Source organism: Pundamilia nyererei, unplaced genomic scaffold (genome assembly GCF_000239375.1).
Source record: "Pundamilia nyererei isolate P.nyererei 1_Seehausen unplaced genomic scaffold, PunNye1.0 scaffold00022, whole genome shotgun sequence".
Taxonomy (NCBI): Eukaryota; Metazoa; Chordata; class Actinopteri; order Cichliformes; family Cichlidae; genus Pundamilia; species Pundamilia nyererei.
Window position 1 is genome coordinate 4,704,652 of NW_005187423.1, and position 23,206 is coordinate 4,727,857.

At 40.4% G+C, this 23,206-nt stretch overlaps 1 protein-coding gene across 2 annotated transcripts in view; it reads left to right on the forward strand.

Annotated features, from left to right (window-relative positions):
• tll1 (tolloid-like 1) overlaps window positions 1-23,206 on the forward strand; it is a 56,865-nt gene that overhangs the window by 22,730 nt on the left and 10,929 nt on the right. For both annotated transcript variants that reach the window (XM_005727007.1, XM_013909245.1), the window contains 14 exons: window positions 119-292; window positions 388-505; window positions 3,220-3,398; window positions 3,970-4,075; window positions 5,245-5,369; window positions 8,569-8,684; window positions 8,935-9,037; window positions 9,709-9,825; window positions 10,068-10,213; window positions 10,627-10,822; window positions 10,930-11,055; window positions 13,588-13,748; window positions 13,852-14,032; window positions 20,202-20,327. In XM_005727007.1, coding sequence (XP_005727064.1) covers window positions 119-292; window positions 388-505; window positions 3,220-3,398; window positions 3,970-4,075; window positions 5,245-5,369; window positions 8,569-8,684; window positions 8,935-9,037; window positions 9,709-9,825; window positions 10,068-10,213; window positions 10,627-10,822; window positions 10,930-11,055; window positions 13,588-13,748; window positions 13,852-14,032; window positions 20,202-20,327 — 1,974 coding nt within the window. The remainder of the gene's footprint in view (window positions 1-118; window positions 293-387; window positions 506-3,219; window positions 3,399-3,969; window positions 4,076-5,244; window positions 5,370-8,568; window positions 8,685-8,934; window positions 9,038-9,708; window positions 9,826-10,067; window positions 10,214-10,626; window positions 10,823-10,929; window positions 11,056-13,587; window positions 13,749-13,851; window positions 14,033-20,201; window positions 20,328-23,206) is intronic.

Genomic DNA, 23,206 nt, shown 5'->3' on the forward strand with positions numbered 1-23,206 from the left:
AAGAAGCATCATTATCCAATACTGTGGAAGCACATTTATGACCTCATATTTATAACATTTATTAGGTTTGAACACAACACTTAATTAACTGTGACTTTTCCTCTCACCATTCTGTTAGATTATCTCCCCAAAAATGACAGCAAGGGAGCTGCCAGTCCAAAGAGCCAAAGTGGGAAAGCTGGGAAGAATGGAAAGTTTGTGAAAACTCGTATTCCTCGAGCAGCCACTTCCCGAGCTGAGAGGATATGGCCTGGAGGAGTCATTCCCTACGTCATAGGAGGAAACTTCACTGGTAAGCAACTCCGCTGGAAGGCTGCCCGATCAGCAGTAAATCACACACTCATGAGTGATTGTGTAAAAGGAGGATGTAAAATTTGTGTGTTTCAGGCAGTCAGAGGGCCATGTTCAAGCAGGCCATGCGCCACTGGGAGAAACAGACATGCGTGACTTTCATTGAGAAGACAGATGAAGAAAGCTACATAGTCTTCACCTACAGACCCTGCGGGTTGGTTTGGAAATGTGTGTCTGTTTGTGATTGTGTGTGTACCTAGAGTTCACAAGTGACCTTGTCACACAGAGAGACGATGTGGTCACTCAACAATAGCTCTACTTTCCTTCCTGTCCTGCTCCTGTTTCCCCATCCCACCAATCACGGCGCTTGGCTTAAGTGTTTGTATGTTCGTGCAGTTTTTTTGTTCATATTCTGGAGAAGAGCATTGTTCTGTCGAGTGGCAGCACGGTGGGTCAGAGTGTGTTTGTACAGTGGTGACACTTCAACTGACTGGATGGGAGGTTGTAGGGTGCCTGAGATCAGGGCATTTATCGCTCTGAGACAGTGTTGTGCACATGGTTGAAAGAGTAGGATATCCAGCTCCAACTGTGACTTTACAGAGTTGGTGTAAAAATGACCTAGAAACAATTCTTATTTAACAAGTATTAATAATGTCAAAATGCAGAATCCTCACTCGTTCCAGCTTTTGCTTATATGACAAAGTGTTTTATAGATGCAAAATTGGAGCTTTTGACTTGGAGTAACAAAAATTTTAATTCATGTTTTTGAAACAAGGATTTTCACAATGTATAGATTTTTTTTTTATCCAATGTTCTGCTAGCACCACAAAAGTTTGCATTAAGAGACTGTGTAGTTATTACAGTATGTGTACATAGATTATTATTAACGCTCATTATCTGGTTATTGTGATTAACAGAACAGACACATTCAAAACTTAATATTCAAGACCAAATATCCAGTACCTGGTAGTTTCACTGCATCCTTGTCGGTGTTATTATAGTTCCATTTTCTTTTATTTGATTTTCTTTTTTCTTTTATTCGTTTCTAACTGTTAAATGGGAGTTTTTCCTTCCCACTGTCACCAAGTATTATTAATAGGGAGTCGTCTGCTTGTTGGGGTTTTCTCTCCATTAGTGCAGGGTCTTTACCAATATAAAGTACCTTGCAGTGACTGTTGTTATGATTTGGTGCTGTATAAATACAATTTAATGTATTTTTTTGTCTTTGTTCAGTTAGAGTTAAACATATTTACATATTTGGGGCTTTTTTAGTTTTTATTGCAATACGAAAGAAACCAGTGCCTTTGCATTAGCCTTGGGTTACCTGCCCAACCCAGTGAGGTAAATCAACACCCACGTTTAATATAGTTTATAGCGGCTTTTATTATTAAAATTGAACCAAGTTTTACAATCACAGCCTAGCTGGGTCACAGACACGACATCCCAAAAATTTGACCAAATTTAAAAAGAAGATCAAAACATTTTCTAAGACTTGCTTCTGACTGCTGAGTCATTTGAACTTTTAACACTTATTTGATCAATTATTTTGATGCATTGAGAAATGTAACCTTACCTCAACATTCAAGCTGTAGATGTGTAGAGTCAAATTTGATTTAAAAAAATAAATAAATACATTTGGAATTCAGTTTAGGATTCTTTTAGTGTCTCTTGTAATATTTTTTTGTAGTTTTAATTTGGTTTCTCTTTTGGTTTGAGTTAGTTATAATACCCTTGTTGACTGTGGCAAAGTCACATCTTGAAACACTTTTTTTATGGCTGGAGAATTAAACACAATCACATGCTTGCTTGCAGACTCCCGGTACCTTTGGAAATTTTCTCGCAAACATGTTAACAGACTGTGGTATCAAACCTCGTAGACTAAAATGTGCCCATGGCATCATGAATCAAAAGCACTGAAGCACATTTAAAGGAAAAGTTAACGGGAGACAATAAACGTCTCCGATTTTAGAGCAATTGTAATTTATATGTGAAGTTTTTGGACAGTGTTTTTGTGTAAAGAAGGAATTTAACTTGTGGTTTTCTTTTTCTGAAATCGTGAAAGACATCTTTATAATTTTCCAATAAAGTGCTTAAAAAGAAATTGCATTTTTGATATCTCCAGCCGTGCAGCCACAAGCATCAAAAATACTTCAAACCATAATATTTGTTGCCTGATGAAGCTCAAAAAGTTATACATGGATGAGTCCAAATGAGGTTGCTTTTAAATGTAAAAACCAGCAGGTGAGGAAAATATCTATGTGTTAACTGGTGATGTCACTTGCTCGTGTTCTGTGATTGGTTGGCTGCATCAGGCACTTTAAGCCGACGTCTAAGTACCCTGCAGGTTGGATGTGCAGTGTGGATGTGTGTAAATCAGACAAACAAGGAAACATAAAATAAAAATGCACACATAACCACAGTACATGTACATCTGTTGTGTGTTTGTATGAATTTACTGACGGTTTCCCTCCACCCCTCCACCCCCCCACCCAAAAAAGCAGAGAGTGAGACTGTATCTACTCCAGTGACTCCTGATTCTTACCGTGCAATCAGCTCACTGGATAACTTTAATCAGATTTGTTAGCCTGGCACGAATGTCTCTGCTACCTAGCAAAAGAGAAGGAAAGCGAGTGTGTGTGTGTGTCTATGTGCATGCGTGCGTTCTGAACAGCGATATGTGAATTCTCACAGCGTTGGGTTATGAAACCGCAGCATTATCAGTGTTTTATGTACCTAAATCCTGCCGCTTTTCCTCTTGTGGATGTAGTGGAGGCCAGGAAATCCTGAAAAGATGTGTGTGCGCTTGTGTGTGTGTGTGTGTGCGTTTATTGTTACTTGAACATAACACTGCAGATTCTTATTTCCACTGCCAACTGTGTAGTAAATTACCTATCTCTCTGCTATCAACTTCCTAATAATCCTCATTAGGTGTTGTTCCTATGTGGGTCGTCGTGGAAACGGGCCCCAGGCCATCTCCATAGGAAAGAACTGTGACAAGTTTGGCATTGTGGTGCATGAACTGGGCCACGTCATTGGCTTCTGGCACGAACACACGCGGCCCGACCGTGACGATCACGTGACCATCATCCGGGATAACATCCAACCAGGTGAGACCTATTATTAGACACCTGCGGTCTCTGCTGGGATCACTCAGGTTGTTTCTAGACGCAGACAAACAGCAGCGCTTCTAGACCGAGTGTGTGCGTTTCCAAATTCACACTCAGTCTAGAAGCTGAGTGAGTGTGAATGAGCCTTTTAATGACTGTGAAGTCACCTGGACCGCTCTCACCACAGTCTGTCACTTCTGCTCAAACACACCTCTCTGCACCACAGTGTAATCTGACAGGTGTGAAATCATATCACACAGCAGTATCTCAGACCTGACCCACGGCTTTATTTAGAAGCAAATCAGAGCTTTCACCAGTTTTGCTCTGCTGGACTTTAAGTATTTGAATAAAAGCCCCAAGATACCCTTTCTGTTCACATTTAGTCATTTTATTTTTTTTATAGATGTGTTGCGCAGGCTGTTTGCTTTTGCACTTATGAAAGCAAACTAAGTAGTTACAGTCTGACTGTTGATCAAACTAAAACCTCTTCATGCTGCTACATCTGCATGTGTGCAAATATTTGTGCGTATGTGTGTGTTTGTACGGCGTGCGTGGAATTTCTGGTTCCCAGGCCAGGAATATAACTTCCTCAAGATGGAGCCAGGGGAGGTGAACTCTCTTGGGGAGCCATATGATTTTGATAGCATCATGCACTACGCCAGGAACACCTTCTCACGGTAAGCAGTGGTTTGAATTTCAAAGATTATGATATGCCAAGATTGATTTAGTTATTAACAGTAAAGTCTGGGCTTTTTCTGTGTTGTGCTGTTGTTGTTTTGTTTGGTTTTATTATGTTAGCTCCAGTCTGTCTTTCCGTGCGCAAACCTCAGCTATGCATAAATTAAACACCTCACTTGTTGTGTTACTCACATAGTAACACAACAAGAAACACTGTGAACCAGCGTTGGTATAATTGCCAATTAACAATTTTTAGGTGTCCTACCCACATGTCAAAAGCTTCTTTCTCACTACATAACCTCAGGAGAATCAGGTTGGGACCCTGTCCAAAGTTGATCTTTTTCACATGCAGTACACAGCAGGAAGTAGTTCCCACTACCACCACTACCATAAATGCTCCATTTGATTCAGGAGATGCTGCTGCTTGAGGCAGCAGGACACAGAGCTCTAGCTTTAAAACTACCTGATTGCACAATTCTTACATCTGTTCAGCTGGGCATCATACATTGCTTACACTAGGTAGCTGGCAGGCTAAAGCTCGTTTAATGTCCAGTCTGATTGCTGCGCAAGTTTATAATGTCAAATGAAGCTCAGAGGGGCGTCTAGAAAAGCGCATGAGTGAAAATGGCAAACTTTATTGTAACGCAAACTATTTTCACCGGTCATTACCATGTCATGTATTTCATACTGTTTGTTTTTGCTTTGCAACTTTTATGATTTTATGATTTACTTTGCATTTGAAGCATATTTGTGCCCTACTGAGCTGTGCTTGTGTTGACTTTGACAACTATAGCACATTTACTTCATCTGAAATCAGATGTGTTTACATGATGCAGTGAAGCTGATGGAAGCCTTTCAGAATTAAGAAATCTTTTCCAATTTTTTATACATCTGCACCATTTAAAATGGTGAAAAAAGTTTGGATTTGGCAGCAGAAAGTGTCATGGGTTTACTTTACATTTTTTCCGACTGAGGATGCTTTTTAATCTGCGCCATACCCGCTTATATAAGCCCTCCCATTCCCCAGTCAGTTCCAATGCACATGTTAGAGAAAACACAAAACTGCAATGGTTGGGTGAAAATTGTTTGCTTGTCCATACTGTTAGATTGTTGTTTAATTTTACTGATGTGTTGCAATGACATGTTGTCTCCTTTCTCTTCGCTGAAGCGGGATGTTCCTCGACACCATCCTTCCATCCAGAGATGAAAATGGGGTCCGGCCTGCAATTGGTCAGCGGACCAGGCTCAGTAAAGGAGACATTGCACAGGCAAGAAAGCTGTATAGATGTCCAGGTACAGATGCTTTTACTTTCAGTCTGCAGTGTGTCTGTGCATGTTTGTGTGCGTCAGTGAATGTGAGTGCTGTCGTCATAGCGCGTACCTAAAAAAATTACTTCTGTTTATCTGCTTACGTCTTTGGCGCAAGACCGGCCCGGCCCTCCATTCTCCAGGGTCTGGACATGAAATTGAGTAACATGTTTTGTTTTTTCATGTGATGCTTCCCTCCATTATTTCAGTGTCTTTTTCTCACACACACACACATTTCAAGTGCACGCCCGTGCTTGTCTGGCGTTCCTCTGGTCCCCGGTGAGTCGTTCTAATGTGATCTGGATCTGTTCTCACAATGAAGTGCAGCGATGTCACAAAGGTTTATAATTGCAAATGATGCCATTACTTTTGACCACATATGAAAACACACAGACGCACAAACACAGTTCCATCCCCAAGTCTATGAGGCATCATCAGTTCAGCCAGCTAACGTCAAAATCGGCACCCGGGCCTGGATGTGAGGTCTGACGAGTATGCATGCCAAACTTTTGGCATGGTGTTGGTCATTTTGATTACGTGTACTGTTCTCACAAATTGACAGCAGCAAAATCAATGCGTATCTCTAAAGCAAAAGAGTCAGCATTACAGACAGAAGAGCTGCTCTGGTTTCATTGTAGAAACACAGTAAAATTTACTGATCCTTTAATGATCCTATTTCTGCACTTGCACCTGGATATCTATTAAACTGTTAAGTGCAGTGTGTTATTGTGGGATTTGCAACAGCACACCAAAGTCCAGCCATGTATGCAGGCAAACTTCAGCTATAGGAGGTATGTGATGAAGGTACTGTGGAGTAGTTGGCTGAATAACTGAACACTGAACACAATAAGCTCTGTGCTTCATGATCTACGGAGTGTGGGACACAATAAATAACATATTTAAATAAAACCACAGTTTTATTTTATTAATGTATGTATTCTGTTACTATATTACTGCTGACATATGCAGTACTGTGGAAAAGTTGTGATTTGCTCTTCATTTCTTTGCATTTTGCTTTCAAGGAGCCAGTTTAAGGAGAAATTAGAAATATTTTTTTTCTTTTTATTTATTTCTTTCAAAGATTTATTTTATTGGACATTAGCTGCTTTTTAACAACTCATTTTTAGTCCAGTCTGTGTACCTGACCATTTTCAGAGGAATTGTGTTGGTTAATTCACTTAAAACTGATCTATTAATCATTTAAGCATAAAAATGTGCCTTTGCAAATGTCCCATGTCTTTATTTCAATCTATGAAGAAACGCCAATGATAACACAGTTTGAGTTCAGATTGTGTTTTAAGGCATAAAATAGTATTTTTGCACTAATAACGTGCTAATTAAAAACATAAGGTGAAAACTTGCTCTGCAGTGTGTCCCTAAATAATTTGAGGAAACTGAATAAGTAGAGGACAGAAAAAGAAAATGAAAAAAAAGTATCTGAAACTCATGGATTCACTAAATAGTAATATAAACAATCCAGCGAAGAGCTGACACGGGACCTGCAGCTGGACCTTTAGTTGATCCATCTACCCAGTCTCACCAGAAATGCTCTCAGCTGAAGGATGGCTGTCAGGAAGCCATTCTTAAGGAAGGAAAATGGAGAGAAAAGGCTGATGTTTGCCAAATTACACAAGAACTGGAATGAAAGTCAGTGGTAACAGTTCTTATGGATTGATGAATTCCAATGTGTTTCATCCCCAAGTCTATGACGTGCCAGATAATTCAGCCAACTAATGTGAAATTTGTCACTCGGGCCTACTTAAGACGTGTGAGATCTGACATGTGTGTATGCCAGCAGTTTACACAGAACCACAATGGATGGCGGTGGTCATTTGATGTAAGCGTGTTCTCACAAATTTAAAGGATCAGTGCACACACTACACAAGATTCAGAGCCATACCTACATGTAAATGTAGTCTCATTTACTGTTACACCTGAACACACACATATATTACAGTTTAAAAGACATCAAACTAACTTAATATAACTCTAAAGATCAACATAGGAGGCAAAGTTGATCTGAAAGCAAAATCCACAACAGAACACTTTCAGTCATGGATCGGCCTCCCCAGAGCCGGGAGCTCAACATTACTGAAGCAGTATCATTCTGACAGAGAACAGAACAAAAGGCAGCCAACATCCAAAGCTTTGAATGTCCTGCAAGAATGCTGGAGAACTATTCCTAAAGACTACCTAAAGAAATTACTAGAAAGCTGCCTAAGAGGGTTCAGGCTGTGTTGAAGAAAAAACTGGTCACACCAAATACTGACATTCAACCTCATTAAAACAGTACACACCTATTTCCTATTTTCCTAGCAAAATATCAAGAAATGATGGGTGGCTCAGTACTATATGCATACATACCATTAATAATTTTGATTGTCTATAGTGAGCGAGTCTGTGTTAGTGGGTCTCAGCTGCAAACAGATACAACTTCAGCCTTATAAGGTCATATTTGAGTGATACCATATTCACTGACAGATGAACAGAGCCCCAGGGCATTGTGGGGGGAAAACAGCATGCATCATGGGATTGGAGGGGCACATTTGGCTAACCTCCTTTTGAAAGAGAGTGACAGCACTGAACTCAAGATGACGGATAAAGAGAGAAAAGCAGCGGGTTTGTTTTTTCCATTCAGCCCTGTTGTTCTTTTCCTATGTGATGAATTAAAAGTTTGCCACTTCTATTCACTTACAGTCAGTGGCTTTACTACTGAGGAATGTTTAATTCTGCTAAATGGTGAAAGGGCTTCATGACTGAGGTTGGACCTCACATGAACACGGATGCACACAGGGACAAAAAAATGTAGCCTCCTACATGCAAAACTGAAAGAAGCCAAAAGCAACACGGAACGCGAGTTTGTTTCTACGTCAGAAATAATGTCTAACAGTTTCCATATGGATGCATCAGATAATATACACATAAATGGCTCACAAACAGAGCATGTCTGATGCTATTGTTTTGAATAAATAGCCTGAAATATATTTACTTAAAATGGCAGTTAAAACATTTTGTGAAGGTTGAGAGTAATAATAAATATGAGAGCCATGTGTTCTTTAGTAATGTACCGATTGTAAACCATCAGTACAAAGCTGAAAGGACTGCACACGATGGCAGGGTTTGCCACAAAAATGTAACTCCATTTGTGTGTGTGTGTGTGTGTGTGTGTGTGTGTGTATTGCAGCATGTGGGGAGACGCTCCAAGAGTCAACAGGCAACTTCTCATCTCCTGGTTACCCCAATGGATACCCTTCATACACACACTGTGTCTGGAGAATATCTGTCACACCCGGAGAAAAGGTGCGCACATACACACATGCATGCGCACACACTCAGTAGCACCCTACAGTGTAGTGAATGTGCATGCAAAGCCAATAAAAAATAAGCAACCTCTGCCAGAGTGACTGGATATTGATTAAGTCTTAACACTGCAGGTAGGCCACTCTTCCTGTCCTCTCACTCTCCTTATCTTCAATGAACAGATCTGTACTAAACTTACTAAACACGTTTTTGCTGTTGTTGTTGTTTTTCCATATTTTTGCTCTGCCAGATTGTTCTGAACTTCACCACCATGGATCTGTACAAAAGCAGTCTGTGCTGGTATGACTACATTGAAGTTCGAGATGGATACTGGAGGAAAGCTCCGCTGCTTGGTAAGAGGCAGGAAGCAGGCTGACTGCCTTAAAATTAATTACTCTATTACTCCCTGACTAAGTTAATGAGTAACTTCACTCCTATTTTTAGCTTGTGGCAGCTCACTTTTCCTCCACTCCACTTGGCTTTTAAAACTCCGAGATTAAGAAGCAGGAGCAATTTTCTAAAATAGATAACAGGCTTTTTAAACTCCTCTTGACTCATTTAATTGCTCTTAAGGCTGTGTTAGGATTGACAACTGCGCTAATTGTATACATCAACACAATCTGCACTAACACACATAATGGTGTTATGTGAAATCCATGCGAGGAAATACAGGTGAAAGTTGATGAGATAACAAGATGCTCCACAGCTGTTTAAACTCCTCTGAGGCAAAAGTATTGCAGCAGCAATATAGTTTTCTCTTCTTGTCTTCATGCTTCCACAGTATGCTGTTGTTTACAACACACATACGTGTAGACACACTATAGTGCACTCTACTTACACAGTGTGAATGCCTGTACATTCTAAGTGGCAGATGACTTTATTTTTTTCTGCCAGCTGCAGCGATCGCACTGAAATGAACGAGGAGGCTGTAACAGTGTCATGTTGTCAGCTGTGAGTTGAATTGCCCCAGCAGTCACTGAATGACACGACTTAAAGGGTTTGCTTTTGCGTGTGTGTTTCACAGGCAGGTTTTGCGGAGATAAAGTTCCCGACGTCTTGATTTCAACTGATAGCAGGATGTGGATTGAGTTCCGCAGCAGCAGCAACTGGGTAGGAAAAGGCTTCGCTGCCATTTACGAAGGTAAACGCCTTCATTCAAACAAACTAACAAATAAAAGCATTCGTACACTCGAATCCAGAGACCTTTAATAATTACTGTGAATAATAATTCCAGCCTGTGAATTTGATGACCTTATGTGCTCTGTGAGTTATCTCGGGGCTTTCATTATTCATAGTGTACACAGACTGTGTTTCAGGTGTCTTTAGTCAGTGCAGCTGATGCACACCCAACCTTTCTCTCTCCTCTCGTCTTCCCCGGTGCAGCGATCTGTGGAGGGGAAATCACCAAGGACTCGGGGCAGATTCAGTCTCCCAATTATCCTGATGACTACAGACCCTCCAAAGAGTGTGTGTGGAGGATCGCTGTATCTGAGGGATACAACGTTGGGCTCAGCTTCCAGGCCTTCGAGGTGACTCACTCCTTTTGTGTGTGTGTGTGTGCCTTTCTGTGCATGCATTTATGTGTATCCCGTGCTTGTGCTTAGGAATGTCTGGGTCAAATTTCACGCTTGTAGAGCTGCTAAGAAGTTAATAAATGTAGTGGTGCATGCATGTGTGTGTCTGTGTGAGTGTGCAGGGACACACAGCAGGCGGCGGAGGATTAGTTTTGTAGTTTGAATGCTGTTGAAATGTCAGGTTGCTAAACGACTCAATCTGACTCCACATGGGTAAGGTCAAAGGTCGTGTTTTCAGTTTAGCTTAGATTAAGAGGGAAAAATGAACTACGATGCAGGGAGACGATTAAGCATGAGCTGTGATTCGATGTAAAAAGGACGATGTTTCGTGTATCTCACTGTTTTTGTTGTGCATACCTCTGGTGCAGATCGAGAGGCACGACAGCTGCGCTTACGATTACCTGGAAGTTCGGGATGGCCCGCTCGAAACAAGCCCTCTGATTGGGCGATTCTGTGGCTACGACAAACCCGAGGACGTGCGCTCTACCTCACACACGCTGTGGATGAAGTTTGTCTCAGATGGGACTGTAAACAAGGCCGGCTTTGCTGCTAACTTTTTCAAAGGTGTGTGTGTGTGTGTGTGACTATGAGAAAAAGAGAAGCTGTGCGTCAGTTGATTGTGTTTTCACAAAGCATTTGTTATGCACTCTGACGTGTATGTGTGTTTTCAGAGGATGATGAGTGTGCCAAGCCAGACAATGGTGGATGTGAACAGAGGTGTGTAAACACTCTCGGCAGCTTCAAGTGTGCCTGTGACCCAGGTTATGAACTAGCCCCTGACAAGAAGAGCTGTGAAGGTAACAGTTAGTATGTGTGCCTGGCACGCTGCATTCCTGCTTCTATGTGCATTCCTCTGTATTGTGTTTCTGTAGGATGTGAATGTTACTTGGCAAAATAAACTAAAAAACATCCGAATGGTCGCCGTCAACAGGAAAAAAAAAACCTTCCGAACCAAGGCCAAAAGCCTTGCCCCGGAAACCCCCAAAAATAACCCGGAAAGAACCAAAAAATGAAAAAAAAAAACAAAACAACTCCGAAAAGGAAAGAAAATAAAACCAATCCAAGGAAAATAAACTAAAATGAAGCCCTTCAAGAATTACTCAAAAAAAGAACCAAAATTTTGGAAAAAACCGGGGGGCAAAAAAAAAGCAAGAAAAGCCTAAAAGAAGCAAGGGGTTTGGGAAGAACCCAAAAAAGCAAAAAAGGTGGTAAAAAAAAAGCAAAAAAAAAAAAGGCCCCCAAATAAGGCCAAAAAAAAAAATAAAATAAAAATACTACTAGATTACACTCAGTGAAAGAAACTGGACTTCTTGGTCAGGCTGTTAGCACAGTGATTCACACAACAAGGAATATTATTTATCTGATAATTCCCTCGAGAGTATTCCGACAGCTTCCAACACCACGAACACAGCTAAGAGGCATTTCAGAGTTTTAAATTAAAAACAGTGAAGCCTCAAACAGACCCCGCCCCTAATAACACAAAAAGCAGTGAGTTAAAATAAAGCACAGTTTTGAAGAAAAATAGCTTTAGAGACTGAAGCTGTTATTTGTATCAGGGCGTAAACCTGGATATTTCTGTGGTAAAGGTTTTGGGGGACCGACCAGAATTTGTGGAACTGCAGGTGTTTGTAGTGCAGTGACTCTCCGGGGCACAGACATGCAGCTGACGTTTACGCCTCTTTAGCTTAGGTTTTGGACTACAGGTGCTTGAAAGTAGCTGTCATAAAAGAGAGACAATAATAAAACATTTTTATATTTAAGGTACCTAGATTACTCATTGCTTATTTATACAGTGATTAGCATGCATGGAAACGATCCCCCTTAAAAATTGCTACTCGATTGCCATAGAGAAGCAAAGTGAATTTGATCAGTTTTTTCTCTAGTCTGTGTTAACCAGCAAAGATGAAAAGGTAATAAAACATCCTTTTAATTTTTGGAGCATTTCAAAAATGTGGAAGGTTAAACTGTTCAAGTAAAATCAAATGGTAACATATCTGTCTGACACCTGATGTATGCTCACCTTGGGCTAGCTAGCTATAGCATTCTTAATATAAGATTTTTGATAATAGCATAACAGCATTGCTGTTGCTTTATAATTAGTTACATCAATGCCATATTTCCTCTAATAGTAAGTGACCTTTTCTTTTAAAAAAAAGGTTAACCTGTCATTTAAAAAAAATCCTGCTGTTGAAGGAAGTGAAATCATGTCATGTTGTAGTAGTTGTAACAGTGACCAAAACATCATTTCACTTCTGCTTGACGCTGGAGATTCCTGGTGCTTCATAATAAAACATATACAGTTGTGCTGAGAAGTTTACTTACATTCATCATGGGCATAAATACCACGACAAATGGATCTAAGAATGAACTTTAATGGCTTTTAATGATTTCTTTCTGTTCTCTTTTTCTTTTCCTTTTAAAAATACAGGGTGTATACGTTTGAAGTTATTTTGGAGTTTCTTCAGTCCACACTGGGTCAAAAGCAAACATACGGGATCAAATATATAATTGGTTAAATATCTCTTTGCAAGCTGCACCTTGACAAAACACTTTTAGTAGCCATCAACAAGCTTCTGGCATGATTCTGGTTCGATAGATGATCACTGTTTTTGGCAAAATTGATAGATTTCCTTTAAATTGGTTGGTTGGTTTGGGAAAGCTGTTCCAGAAGCTTAATATTAGCCTGCTTTCTTCATTCCAAAACCTGTGGAATGATCCCAGGTGTGTTTGGGATCATTTTCCTGTTGGAACACCCAGTTGTACTCAAGTTTCAATTGTCTACATCCTGATTGTAGGTAACATTGAAGAGTTTGGAGGTAGTCCTGCTTCTTCATTATTTCATCCGCTTTTTTGCAATATCCCAGTACCACTGGCAGCAAAACAGCCCCAGACAATGATGGTGCCTCTACCGTGCTTCACAGTTAGTACAAAGGTCTTAGATTTGAAAGTCCCTCAAACATACATCTATTCACATTGTGAATAGACAAATATCTCAGCCTTTGTCTGGTCTGACTATAAAACTGTTCTCCACAAGGCATTTAGTTTGGGCAGCTGCAAACTTCAGTTGATCATGATGAGTGGATGCAAACTTTTGACTACAACTGTAAATGTAGTGATTCAACTCTTTTCAGATACTCTCTGCTGTCTTTTTTTCAAGCAGCATTTCAAACTAAATTCAATGAGAAGGTGCATCCCAAAGTTTTTATAATAATGAAAAAAACTTACTTTACACAGAATCAGTTTCCTCTGTTCATTTCAACTGTCAAATGAAGGCAAAAAAAAGCTGAATTTGTGTCTTTTCTTAACTGATTACACCTGTGTGTTTCCAGCGGCATGTGGTGGTCTTCTATCAAAGTTAAATGGGACCATTAGCACACCTGGCTGGCCTAAAGAGTACCCACCCAACAAAAACTGCGTGTGGCAGGTGGTGGCGCCCACTCAGTATCGCATCTCCATGCAGTTTGAAGCGTTCGAGCTTGAAGGCAACGAGGTGAGTATTTGTATGCAACATTTCAGTGAGAGAGAAAGGAAGCAGGTAAAAATAGCAGCCACCTCGTGACTGTTTGTTACAAGAGCCTTGCCTGTTTGTTTAGGTGTGTAAATACGACTACGTAGAAGTGCGCAGCGGCCTCTCATCCGACTCTAAGCTGCATGGTAAATACTGTGGTACCGAGGTCCCGGAGGTCATCACCTCTCAGTACAACAACATGAGGATTGAGTTCAAGTCGGACAACACCGTTTCTAAGAAAGGCTTTAAAGCTCACTTCTTCTCAGGTAAAACACACGTGTGACTCAGCGTGTGTGAGACTGTGTGTGTCAGGCCTGTTTTTTACTGGAATGTCAGGAGTCTTTAAATAAGATGGACACAGGAGAAGTGGATTATGGTGCAGGGGCGGTTTCTGGTATTTCATGCTCGGCACCACTGGAATTCAGTCACACTGCCAGAAACTCATGCCGAACACTGATCCTCCCCTTCTGCAAACATTTTAACCTTTGAAGCTGGCAGCCGTTTCAGTGTTTAGACTAACGAGACATATCAGTCTAAAGGTGAGATGCACACAGGAGAAATAAGAGAGATTAGTCAGAATTAGCCATGTGTTGTGTTAAAGTTTTCCAGTCATGTTGCACTCACCAAAAAATCTGGATTGCTTAGATTGTTTAGATTAGGTAAGTAAAACACTCGCTTGGAAAAAAGCAGAAAGACACTGCTACTGATATCTAAGCCATCACTGACTGTGCCGCAGAGATTTAGGTAACCGTGTAATGTCCAGAGCAGAAGAAGTGGCTTTAGGAGGCATTAGCACTCTTATAAACACTCTTGTTTGAGCATCTACATGCCTCATTTTGTGTCCCCATCTCCCTCTGCTGTGAATTCATTTGAGGTTGTTTGCATGGTTTAGTATTAGGTGAAATGTTCATGTGTATGCAGAGCTGTTTGCATATTTGTCTGTTTTTGGGTTTTTTTTCATGCTGCCTCCACCTGCTCTCTGGCTTCCTCCACTCACCCTGCTCTCTGCCCTCTCTCCCCTCAGACAGACTGGCACAGTGTCAGGAGCGTATGTTTGTGTTTGAGTCGTGCCAGGACGTAACGCGCGTCAGTTCAACTCGTGGTCATGTCGGCACCAGGCTGGCAATCTCATCAAAGGTCAGAGGTAACATGACCTCACAATCGGGATTGATCTCTGATTGGCTCTGGTCAATTAAGGGAATGGATAGATCCTACTTTATTGATGTGGATCCTTTCTTTATCCATTCTGCTCCAGAAGGAAACGTTCTGTGTCCCAGTATTGTACAAATTATTGATAAAATCTATGATTCGGTGGACTAAAATTGTGATAATATGGAGTTATGAGATGTTATTCTGCAACTTTCTGTCATCCAAATTAAAGCTCCCAACTAGGCCTTAAATGAAAACCCTTAAAAAATTAGTAAGTAAAGTAAATAATGGAATTACCCATAATGAATGTGTAGTTATTGTTTTATGTCACACAGTGATTGCATGATAGCTAATATGGAAAAAAGTAATGAAGAAAGTGGTGAGTTTGATCAATTTACAGGTTCTAAAATATTCAGCAAATAAATGTACTATATGGCTACTTACTGTTTACTGAATGAAAAGTAATATACACTACCTGTCCAAAAACAAGTCATCACCTGGTTAACTAAGCAAACTAAGACTTACACTAGATAATGACTGCAGTGATTACTATGTTTTGGATGGTAACAGGTTATTTAACCATAACTGATGCTGTGAGGAGCTTAACCAACCATGTTAGAAGACATATCCTGTGGTTGTGAAAAACATGTTATTGTTTTTCAGAAGGATTGAAAGGGTTATTGGTTTGCATCAGGCAAATAAAACAAATGGAGATTGCTGAACCAAGTAGCATTAGGTTTACACATTATTAAAGACCTTGAAGTATAATGCAGAACCATCATCTTCACCAAAGAAGTGTGGCTCCAGTTTGCTGAAGACCATAATGACTGGAGTCTGGAACAATGAAAGTAGGACAGTGATGCGAGTAAGAGGAGAGGCAAATGAAGCAATACTCCCTACTGCCAGCCTCTGGCTACAGTCCTATGATCTGGGTTTGGTTCAGTTGGTCAGGTCTTGATTCAGCAGCGTAATGTGGCCCTGCAAAAAATGAGGTTAGTTGAGTACCTGAATACACTGAGTGGTCAGCTTTTTCCATCAGTGGATTTTTACTTCCTTGTTGGTGGTTCCAAGATGACAATGCCAGGATTCATCAGGCTCTAAGAGTAAAAGAGCAGTTTGGGAAGCATGACACATCACTCTTTGGCTTGGTAATTACAGAGTGCAGACCTTAATCCCATTAAGAATGTTTGGGATGCGCTGAAAAAGACTCTCCCATCATCAATACAGGAGAAAAAAAATCCAAGTCTAGATGGAAATGAATGTGGTCACAGTGCAAACTGAAACAACACCCCTCAAATCTGTGCCATCAAAGCTGGCCAAAAGAAATATAGCATGCATGATGTGAAAAAAGCTTTTTATTCTCCAAAATGTTTAAGTATTGTCACCATCATGTATTTTCATAAATCCAGGCCATGATTATCGTATGCAAATATATGTACGTTGATTTTTTTTTAAACTGCAATCTCAAAGACAGTCTTAAACAGTATGAAATTGGGACACAGCCCGGTTTTCCACTAAAAATACAACAAATGTTCCCCGCTTGCTGTTTCAGGGAGAAATTTGTTGGATGTTATGATACAGATTTCTCTTTTTTACTCAAACAATTTACTGCAAACTTGAAGAGAAAATCAGGACAGTTTCAACTTCAGAGGAAGAAAAGCTGTTAACTGCATTCAACTAACCTGCAGCACACCTTTAACACACAGCTAAACAGTTCAGTGGGGCAGGCTTGCAAAAGGAAATTACTCAGATACGAATAATGTGCGTACTTGTGTGTTAAAAGCTGCTGTGTGGCTCAGTTACTGTCAGAAGCTTTTAGGGATAGCTTTTGGTTGGTGAACAGCCAGCAGCTTTAGGGAGGTCCCCTCAGCCTCCCACATACTACTAATCCGTGTGTGTGTGTGTGCGTGTGTGTTTGCCCGTGCGTGCGTGTGGACATTTTGTGCTTGACCTGAAGACAACTACAATGAACACTGTGTAGCATCGACCGCAAAGCTTCTTAGCCTGTGATAGGGTGAGACTGAGCCCACAATAGCACTGTAATACCACAGCAGACACAGACAAACACACACGGAGAAAGAGAGGGAGAGAGAGAGGATTTAGTGGTTTCATTAAAAGCAGATCTAGTTTGATTCACAAGCTCCAAAGTTGAAGTGAGACTCGGCGTCTGTGTCTAATCTCACATCTCTTTATAGGAATCTATTTCTCTCTCAGTCACAAACACACTGTGCTCCCACACTCTCCCCATACATCCTCTGTCTTCCTGTGCGGTCTGCAATCCATCCTCACCTCCTCTACCTCTTTCTGTGTCCGCGCTTAACGTGGCAACCCCGAGCAGAGCGAACCTTCCGTTGCTTCTTCCGCCTTCACCCGGGATTCAGCCTCACCAAAGTCTTTGTTCTCACCCAGCCCATCCTGTGGTGAATCCAAGTGGTTAGAGGACACCACAAATTGAGTATGAGGGAGAGAAAATGATTGGGAAGTGAGTTTGTTTTTGGACTTTAAAACGTTTCCACCTTTAACCTGCAACCGGATCAATTTGATCAAACTCTGTGCCAAGCCAAACATTTTACTATAACACAAACAATCTGTGTCTGTTTACCTAAAAACTCCTCATACATGATCGGGAGTGGTGCAAACAACATTGGTACACAAGTACATCTTAAGCCCTGAAGGTTCTCATCTATATCAGACATTATGATGTCATCATGTTGCCAGTTACCAAGAGGATAAAATAATCCATTTGCAGCTTTTATGCATCTATAACACCGAAAGGTACTGTATCATTGACATTTCACAACAATAACTAATTTCTAATTTATAGCAACAAATTGATTGATGCTTGATATATTCATCAACATCATCATGTTACCTAGCAACCGCATAACAATGGACTAAAAGATGAACAGACCAAACAATACTGTAGCATGCGCATTTACTTGGTGTTCAAATCTTATTTTAAAATTCTATTCAGATTCTTCAGATTCCCAAAACATTCGCAAGACACCACATGTTCACTCTGAATTTTGAGGTAATGTGTATTGAATGATAAAACAAACTATTTAATTTATATTAACCTTGTGAATATTTTTTTCATATTTTGTATATTTAATGGAGTCTTTTACTCAGTACAACCAATATGTAGCTCCAATAATAATCTAACATAATTATGTAGTATATGATGGGACTGCAAAGTACCATGGTGGGGTATAAACATAAATACAGAGGCTTAAAGGTTCCAAAAGTGACTAAGAAGTTTTTATTGGATTCTGACCAATTCCCTATACAGTTGATGAATGATGAAATCTTTTATGTATCAGCACATAGCAAAAATGAATGATGAATTGAAAAAAATCATGCAGTTTATGACATGCAGTTGGGCAAATAATTATTTGATCACCCGCTGGATTTGCAAGTTTGCTCACTTCCAAAGAAATGAACTCTCTCTCACTTTTACTATAGTTTCAGTTTAATGCAGCAAGAGATATATCAGCTGAAAATGCAGAAAAAACACATTACAACACATTACATAAAAGAGGCTTGCTAGACCACTGAATGACATTCATTTGCTTCTTCTTTAGCCACTCCTTTGTTGCCTTGGTGATATTTTTTGGGTTGTTGTCATGACACATCCACGACCCATCTTCAGTGTTCTGGCTGAGGGAAGGAGGTTCATTCATTGTTCCCTTAAGGCAGTGAAATCCTGCTGTACCCTTAGCAGAAAAACAAAACCATAATGTTTCCACCTCCATGCTTGACTGTGGGGATGGTGTTCTTTAGGTCATACTCAGCATTTCTCCTCTTTCCGACTTGGCAGATGAAGTTGACACCAAAGAGTATGATTTTGATTTCATTTGACGACACCACTTCCCCCCCAAGCCTTTTCTGAATCATTAGATGTTCACGGGCAAACTTAAGACAGACCTCTACATATGCCTTCTTGAGTAGGGAGACCTCATTGGTGCTGCACAGTATAGTGTGTTAATAGTGGTGTTCTTGGTGACTTTGGTCCCAACTGTCTTCAGGTCATTACCAAATCTACCACCTTTTTCATGATCATCCTAACCCTGTGATTCAAGATCTTGCCTTGAGCACCAGACCAAGTGCAATTGATGGTCATTTTATGTTTCTTCCATTTCCTGATATTCACACTAGTAGTTGTCAACTTCTCACCAAGCGTCTTGCGGATGGTGTTGTAGCTCACTATGCCTTGTGCAGGTCTACAATCTTGTAATTTGTGTGCCACATGGACACACAGCCAATTTGTGGGAGCCAGAATTCAGACTGTTTTGATTCAAATACTTATTTTACTCAATGACATGCAAATCAATTTATACATTTTATGTAATGTGTTTTTTTTCTGGATTTTTGGTTGATATCCTGTCTCTCTACACTAAAATACGAATAACATAAACAGAGACTGTTCATTAGAGTGTATGCATGTTGAAAGTTATGGACATGATGTTATTACTTCCATCTGATAGCTGTATAAATCACTGCAGATGGTTTGAAGTTTCTTCCATCATTAGAGAAAGCCAAGTGCATCCCAAAGCTTACTCCTGTGGTTCTACCCTACCCATTAATTAAGAGACCCTTCAGCAGCCACGCGTGCTTTCAGTCTGTGTTACACTCATAACAAAGAGAGGTTACAGGGGCTCGACTGCAACTGGGCCCCAGACTAAAACAAGTACACAAACAAGATACACAAGCAGGGTATGTTAACAAAAAACAGATGAAACTAATCAGGGACAAGTTAATGGATCACAAAGTAGGGACAACTAAGGACGCAAAACAACACATTGGGACACACAAGGGAAGTAATACTTTCAAAATAAACACAAAGAATAATCAAAATTCAGTAAACCTAAATAAGACAGCTGCTGTGACCTGAACGTAAACGATTGCAACACAACAACAGACTTACACAAACTAACAAACTTCAGAAAGTTTTTTTTGTTTTCTTTCGTTAGATATTCTTCTCCGTGGCAATCAATGCAAACTTTTGCCTTTTTGAGTAACTTCTCCTTTATTGATCTCCAGCTGTTACTGTAGTAAAAAAAACAAAAGTAAGCTGCAGAGAGCGTTCAAAGCCGGGATGGCTCACTTGATCATCCTGCTGGGCTTTAACTCTCAGCCTTGCAATAAAATGTTTAACTTGTCTTCATTTTCTCCTTTTCCACTGCACCCGCACCTCATTACTGTCCTCTTTTGTTTCTCTCCCTTCCCACCATCTCATCTCTCTGATGTTTCCACATCACTGACGTGTTGCATGTGTATCCCTCATAGACAAAGACGAGTGCAGCAAGGACAACGGCGGCTGCCAACACGAGTGCATCAACACGGTGGGCTCCTACGTGTGTCATTGTCGCCATGGCTTCGTGTTGCATGAGAACAAACATGACTGTAAGGAAGGTGGGTTTCATGTGCATTCACACCCACACACACACTGGCATAAAAGCACCGGAGCACACGTGCATGCTGTCGCGCATCAACACAAGCATGTGCTCATTCATAAGAATAGCCATCATCCATCACGCGCTGTCCACACACATCCACATGATAGCAGGCTTTACATTTGAGGGAGTTTTTTTTCTTTGGCTTATATTTTTTCACATAGATTAAAGGGACAGTTCACCCCCAAATCTTCTGGCCTGTGGCGCTATTTATTCATCTAAATTGTTCAAGTGAGAGTTGTCCAATTTCTGGGATGTCCACTGTAGAAATGTCTGCAATATCCTGAATACAATAAAACCTTGTGGCATTTGCCTTGGAGTGCGCCCCAGTGAAAAAGGAAATTGAAAAACTCCGCAGGAATGTCTTTTTTCCTGAAATCATGACCTTGCTTTCTTTCTGTCAAACTACACCCACCAACCAAAGAAGGCATGCAGCTAGCTAACGTTAAAGCTCAGCTGAGGGGAAACGCCATCAGTACTTACATCCTGTCACGCTGTCACTCGCATGAGCCTCGGGACAGGTAGAGGCATTCTTCCTCTTGGGTAGTGAAAAGCTTGGCAGACAGAAAGAAAATAGGTGCTGGGTGAACCTGCTCAGACCAAAACAATGCAGGCAAAATAAATAGCACTACAGGCAAAATGGAACACAAGTTTAAGGTTTTATATATCAGGATATATTAAGAATAAATTAGTCCTCAACAGGTCTTAAAATGAGGTAAATACAACCTCAGGTGAACTTCAAAACATGACATATTACACAATGTTACTATTTCTTTAACAAAAACTGAGACAAAATCATCAGCAAAAATTAAAAACTTAATTATATATTAAGAGTATTTATTTTGTGTAGTGAGACTAAAAAAGAAACAGCTTTCACATCGACATTTACTGGCCCTGAAGGGCAGTTGGTTTACACTGAAAGTCATCAGACCTAACTTGGACTGTTCTTAAAGGACATTCCTGAAACAGAAACACACCAAGTCCAAATTAATTACCACAGAAATGTCCCACAAAACTGTGACATTATAAATTATATGTAGGGGATTAACTTCAGGAGATGCTCCACTCTAAACGACTTGATACTCTTGAACTTTTCTCAGATGACCTAAAAACCAGTTGGCAGGCTCTAAAACTCTGTTCACTCTGATGTGTGTGAGAAACGGACAAAGGGTGGAAAAAAGTTTTAGTTTGACAGAAAACATTATTTATTAAAGGTTATTTGCGCTTTCACACACACACTTGCACAAACACACACACACACCCTGCTGAATGGACATATTATACACAGCTCTTTGAAGTTGAACTTTTGAACACGTACACACACACACACACTCACAACATCAGCACTGACATACACACCTCACTAAAGACTCCCCGTGATGCTCATAAAAAGACTCGTGTTTCAAACATCTGGGACCTTGAAAGCTTTGCGTGTAGCGTTGTCTTCCTGTGTGTACATGTGTGTTTATATGTGCACAACACCAGTGTAAGCGAGCCTTGCCGTGTCACACTAATTCATATTCCCGTCACACGGCCTGTGCCCCTGTTTATATATATACATGAGCTTCGGCTTGTTTGACAAGATTTCAGCAATTGTTGTTACACCCTGGATTCATCATTAAGCATAATTGTTACTCACCTTTATGGCTTTTCACACCAGTGGGAAATATAAAAAATGACACACAGCATCCTTTAAAGTCTCAGGGATCTCATTTTAAACTCTTGCAATGACTTTGAAACTGTTAGTTTTTACCAGAAACTCGATCAGATTGTACCCATGGCTCTATCTGTAACATGAGATGTTACACTCTTCTGTAAAAACAAAACTGTGTGGAGATTTTGACATCTGTATGTGATACTTTGCATGCTAAAAAAAAAAAAGAAGCTTTTTCAGACTCACGTGTTGTTCTTGTGGATGCCATTTCATGCTGTACATGAGTTTGGTTTTCCTGAGAAATAAAAGCCATCACTTTCAAACACATCGTCTTTGTCGTGTGCATGCCTTTTGCCTCCCCGCACCTTCATAAAGCCATAGCATTTGTCTCATTAAAATCGAATGCATGAAAATGCCATGTGTGACTGTGTGTGGGCTGCTCTGGACGGCTTTAACCTGAGACAGACTCCAGGAGGAAAGTAGTCAGTGTTAACAAACAGCTCCTGTGTGTTTCCAGACTCGTCCATCAGTGACAAATGAAGTGCAGCTGATATTTTTCAGTGCGCTTTCTGAGATCCTGTGGCAACAAAGAGCTGACTGCTGAGTACGATTTTCTATAATGTAATGAGTAGGTGGAGCTGACAAAGCCTTAAAATCAAAGAAAGTGGGGCAAATGACAGAGTAGTCGTCAGGAATAAAAACAAAAACCACTGAGTTTGATACTTCTCCAATGAATGCAATGGTGTTTAGAAAAGCATTCAATCTTTAACAGACTCTGAATGTTACATGTGCAGGTATGGTTACACAAATGTACACTATTTGTCAGTCTAAACTCACTGAATGCATATAGAAAGCATTCAGGCCCACCTCCTCTCCCAAATCCAAAATAATGATATGGTTCTTACTTTAATTACTGTATACAAATAAATAGTGTACATATACATATATGTACTCAGCTACAGTATAGAAAGTGCAAAGGTCCCACTGCAGTGTTTGTGCAAAGCTTGCTGCCAATTTCAAGTGAAACCCACTGTGAACTTGTCACCAGGATGTGCTTCTTTGAAATCTTCTTCTCTCATTTAGTTCTTGTGTTTCTCTCCTTCCTGTTCCTTTTCCATTTCCTCTGACCTTTTCCTGTGCAGCCATGATTTTTAAACTTCCTCTCTGTGTGTGCTCTTGCGTGT